Below are 1,349 nucleotides of genomic sequence, written 5' to 3'. Positions count from 1 at the left end.
GGCCCCCAACCCTGAGCTCATCAGTGGGTAGAGCTGGGGGTGGTGGGCAGGAGTGGGGACTCCCCGCAGGCGGCTGCCTGTCTGGGCACGTGTGTGGCTGAGAGTAATGGGAAGGGTCTCTTGGCCCATGCCAGTGTGTGGGGTTCTGGCATGTCTAGGAGCTTGCAGTAGAGTTCCCCGGGTGCCGGGGGCTGTGGCATCCCTCAGCTGTGACAGTCTCTCTGTCCCAGACCGCAGCGAACCCCTGGAGAAGATGGCTGTCCTGGTGTCCCTCGGGATCTTCGCCTTCTTCGTTTTAGCTGCTGTTCTTGTCGTCACCATCCTCATCTGGTAGGTTGGGTTTTGAGAGGGAGGGGTCTGTCTGATTGCTGTGCCCATCCCACTCTGGGCCCCCGAACCCTCAGCGTGGGGTGCCCCATGTTCCCCCAGCCCTGCTTTGGGGTCTCTGCCCAAACAGACTTGATGCCAGCCCCGTAAGGTGGTTTATGCTTCCCTTGCCCTCCTGCCACATCAGTGCCTCTTCCTCGCACACCCCACCATCTGTGGTACTGCCCAGCCTGCCTGGGGTCTTCCTGACGAGCCTGACATCCATGGGTCCTTTCTCTGTATACCCCAAAGATGCTGCTTCTACTAACATGCCCCCAAAAGCTTCCACTTTGCTGGGGACTCTCATGCTCCAGAGAGAGAGAGAGACACTTCCATATGCCTTTGCCCTCGGGAGTCCTGCCCACAGGCACTGCCCACTAGTCCTGTCCCCAGGTCCCCTCTCACTCCTGCCATGCTGCGGCTCTGCTGTTGGTCCCTGTCCCCAGCCCAGCCCTGCTCTATTTCGTGACTGGCTCCTGCTGTAGCCCTGGAGCTGACCCTCTGGAGTGGCTGGGCACAGCTGGGCACAGCTGGGCACAGCTGGATGGGGATGCAGAGCAGCATCACCGGGGATGTGGGCAGTCCCGGTGCCCAGGGGGGCTGCTTGGCACCCTCAGCCACCACTGCTCTGTCCCCAGGCTCCGGGTGAGGAAACATGGCAAGGACAAGACCAAACCCCACAGCTTCTTGGTTGCTGCCACCCACTTGAAGGCACTGCCGAGTGAGTCGGGGTGCAGGGGGGAGGTGGTGATGGGAGGCATAAGGGAGAGAGTGTGCGGTGGGGGGGGAGGTCACCCCTCTAATGCCCTGCGCTCTCTCTCGGCAGAGGCCCAGATCCTGTAGTGAGCCCCGGCCGACCCCTGCTCCCTGCACCCGCTTGCCCACACGTGGGACTTGATGCCACTGCTGGCCCCTAAGGACCCCACGCCTCCCGGGTCTCCCCACGGCCGTGGACATTGCTGGAGCTCCCAGCACCCTGGGGG

General features: G+C 62.8%; 1 protein-coding gene across 1 annotated transcript in view; it reads left to right on the top strand.

The window, feature by feature from the left end:
* The window catches only part of IL11RA (interleukin 11 receptor, alpha), a gene marked incomplete at its 3' end in the record, with an annotated part of 2,670 nt that extends 1,583 nt beyond the window's left edge, over positions 1-1,087 (top strand). The window contains 3 exon segments of the mRNA XM_010290021.1: positions 1-23; positions 231-330; positions 1,005-1,087. Of these exon segments, the coding sequence (XP_010288323.1) occupies positions 1-23; positions 231-330; positions 1,005-1,087 (206 nt within the window).
* Positions 1,088-1,349: the final 262 nt, after the last annotated feature.

Source organism: Phaethon lepturus, unplaced genomic scaffold (genome assembly GCF_000687285.1).
Source record: "Phaethon lepturus isolate BGI_N335 unplaced genomic scaffold, ASM68728v1 scaffold22526, whole genome shotgun sequence".
NCBI lineage: Eukaryota > Metazoa > Chordata > Aves > Phaethontiformes > Phaethontidae > Phaethon > Phaethon lepturus.
This window is presented reverse-complemented; position numbering and strand designations above follow the sequence as displayed.